The sequence below is a fragment of the Protobothrops mucrosquamatus genome, unplaced genomic scaffold, assembly GCF_001527695.2.
Source record: "Protobothrops mucrosquamatus isolate PMUCROS unplaced genomic scaffold, P.Mucros_1.0 scaffold3471, whole genome shotgun sequence".
Taxonomy (NCBI): domain Eukaryota; kingdom Metazoa; phylum Chordata; class Lepidosauria; order Squamata; family Viperidae; genus Protobothrops; species Protobothrops mucrosquamatus.
The window spans coordinates 1-3,512 of record NW_015389446.1 but is presented as its reverse complement, the minus strand read 5'-3'; the positions used below and the strand labels follow the sequence as shown (position 1 = coordinate 3,512).

At 38.0% G+C, this 3,512-nt stretch overlaps 1 protein-coding gene across 1 annotated transcript in view; it reads left to right on the top strand.

Annotated features, from left to right (window-relative positions):
- Positions 1–1,779, top strand: part of LOC107297696 (cadherin EGF LAG seven-pass G-type receptor 2-like) — a 38,649-nt gene extending 36,870 nt beyond the window's left edge. Inside the window, exon 4 of the mRNA XM_015827059.1 lies at positions 1,624–1,779. Coding sequence (XP_015682545.1) covers positions 1,624–1,779 — 156 coding nt within the window. The remainder of the gene's footprint in view (positions 1–1,623) is intronic.
- Positions 1,780–3,512: the final 1,733 nt, after the last annotated feature.

Sequence of the window (3,512 nt, the reverse complement as noted above, 5' to 3'; positions counted from 1 at the left end):
AATATGCTGTGCACCGCCCTGAGTCCTACGGGAGAAGGGCGGTATATAAATTAAATTATTAAATTAAATTATTAAATTAAATCGTAAATCACAGACATTTATTATTTTAAAAGTGAATGCCACAAATCATTCTGAAGATTGCACTACCCATCTATATCTCAGAAAAAATTTGGACCTGATTGAACAGTATCCCTCCCTCCTTCCCTCCCTCCCTCTCCCCCCTCCCCCCCCTCTCTCTGTGTCTGTCTCTGTCTATGGAACTATTATTCGTGCATGTTTGTTGATGACCAGTCTATCTTCCCTATGTGTCCATCTGCCCTTGTGACTAACAACAGGATGATACAAAACTTCTGCTGCTGCTTCCTGACCATGCAGCTCATTTGTTTCCTTTCTCCTCTTTCCCTTTGCTTGAGCCAAACTACTGGCAGACACCAGGGCCAGCTTCCTTCCTGCTTTTGTTTGTTCTGGGCAACCTGTTCTAATTTTTACTGGGTTTATGTTAATAATTCTGATCACTATCATTGGGTGGGCTTTTTCAGTTCCTTCAGCAAAAGGAACCCCATTAATGACCTAGCACTAGGATAATAGGAATGGATCGCTAAAGCCCAAAATATCAGCAGAGAGAATATTTACTATACAGCAAATAGTACTATGCAAAGGTGTGAGACTGGGAAATCGGCATACCAGCATCTCCTTAGAAGACACTGAAATGGTAGCAAAGCATATTAGATGTCACTTCTATTTCATTGTGATAGCAGATGGTGAAAACTGACCCAAACTATTCTTTTTTTAAAAAAAAAGAAATGGATACAGTGGGCTTGAGAGCCAGTTTTGTGTAGTGGTTAAGGCACCAGGATAGAAACTGAAACCATGAATTCTAGTTCTGCCTCCAACATGAAGCCAGCTGGGTGACTTTGGGCCCGTCATTCTTAGTCAGCCTCATAAAATAGTCCAAGTAAGAAGCACACCAGAAGTGTACTAGCTATATTTTATCGTAAGGTTACTTTAACCTTACAAGTCTGGAAGTCCTTTTCTCCCCATTGTCTTTATAGCCCAAGGAACTGGGAGGGTCCAACCTGTGACATTTGCTATGACAACATTCCTTCTGCATCTAAGCTGCCTGTTGTCCAGGCATTCCTCTGGCTGTGGGTCTTTTCCCTGTCTCCCAAGATTATTTCCACATACAATAAATATCATTACACTCGCTTTAAGCCCTACGAAGAAAGAGTGGCAAGCTACTTCTGAAATCTTGCCAAGAAAACTGCAGGGACTTGTCTAGGCAATTGCCAGGAGTCGACAATTATTCAAAGGCATGAACATACACGGTGGGTTTGGGAACTTTATGTGGACCTTCAATTTGAGACATTTGGGGCATATTGGAAAAGCATTTGTACACACTATATGAAAATATGAGGTTGAGTTAGTCCTGGGATGCATTAGTAGCCAACATTTCTTGGAACTTTTAAAAAAGAGTTTTAGATATTCAGTCAAAAGTTACAAATCAAAAGTTGCATTCCGTAAACTGACACTGCAAGGGATAGAAGTCTCTATCTTGACATCAAATCAACATAACGTGTGACATCCTGCTATTGCTTTCTCTGTTTTCTTATCTTTGATTTCTAGCACCTAATCAAGAAACACGAAGAGTGTTGCTATCACATTGCACATCATGCCCATGTCTTGTCCGTACACAAGCAGAAGAATGAGGTGATAATTGAATTGGAAATAATTGAATTACAGTCCTTGAAAGGGCTATATCCTTTCAGCTTTGATAGCTGAGCTGTAGCAGTCAAATAAACACCTGACAGGGACCAGGTTAGGATGGAGCAGGTGTCTTGATTTTTTAAAAAAATATGCAAATAACTTGCAAATGCAAATAAGGAAATAGTACAAATAGCAACACACACCTCAGAGTGAAGTGGTATAATTGGTTCTTACTTTAAGAATCTGCCATCTTGATTTTGTTCATTTTTTAAATGTATTACAAGAAAGATAGCAGGAGGAGATATCTGTTGCATCAGCTCTATATTTTGTAGAAAATCTGCTTCTGCCCTAAGAATGAAAAATGACTATGTCTCAAATCTTTCTTAATGTGAAGGAAGTTCAGTTTGACCAATAAGCTTGTCTTCTATTTCTTATCTTCATGAAACTATGGATTTTCACATTGTAATTTCTAAGTAGACATCCTCTTTAGCAACTATTCCAGCTTTAAGTGATAAGATTGAAAGCTACTTGGTCATTGCCTGATAAAATGAACTACCTAATAAAATAAAAAAATATTCAACTTGTTGGTATTTCTGAATCTGCATAGATATGGAAGCATGGTAAGAGTTACAAGCTCAGACATGCCAAACCTTGTAAAAATTATAAAAGAGTGGGAAATGTAGAACATTAAACCATCACATAAAGTATTGTACATGAAAGGTATCCCATCTTGATTCTACTGGAACTCTAAACTAGCTAGAGTTTGAGTTGGGTAGGTTTGTATGCATAAGAGTGTATGCACACACTTGTATGTATGAATGAGTGAGTAAAGCTTTTGATTCACAAAGAGAACAATAAAATATTTAATTAGCATTTGTTTCTACATGCCTTGAATCTGCATAACAATAAATAGCATGGGAGGGATTATAAAGATTTTGCCTACTAAGATGTGTGAGAGCTCCACACAGAGTATATTACAGTACTGGATGTGAGCAAAGCTTATTTAATAGTACCTCATCTAGTTTCACCAAAATGGATGAAACTGGCAATCAGTATAACTACACCTAGACAATAATATCTGGGGATAATGATAAAGGGTCACACATTGTTCATCTGTGATCCATGTAATTAGAAGTAGAATAAAATATTTGATGAACTCAGGTTAATCTGTACTATAGTATTATGGCAATTGTACAGATTATTTTTTAATTAGATTTATATCCCACCTTTTGTTCTGGTGCTCAAGGAAGTAGCATTCCTTTATCCCAAAAACAACCCTGTGAAGTAGGTTGGACTGAGAGAGAGTGAATAGCCCAAAGTTCCACCATGAGCTTCCATAGTTGAGGATGGACTTCATCCAGATTACCCTGTGTCATATAAATTACTGTATTGGTTTAGACACTATACTGTATATTGAAGAGTATAGTGAAATACTTTCCATTGTGCCTCACTATATGCTACAATACTATACAATTATGCAGCCTGCCTTTTAAAAATTAAGGTAGATGCCAGTCCCATTCACTCATGTGTCTGTTGTATAAAAAAGAAGCATCGTTGCCTGAAAAATAATATGAATATTACAAGGTGATTTCTACATTCTCTTCTTCATCCTTCAGTGCAGATTGAAACTAATTATTCTCTCTCCTGTTTTCTATAGATGGGATCCACAGTGTTGCTGCCCAATGCATGCTGCAGGTGACCATTATCACAGATGAGATGCTGACCAACAGTATCACTTTGCGGCTGGAGAACATGTCCCAAGAACGCTTCCTTTCACCACTGCTGGCTCTCTTTCTTGAAGGAGTAGC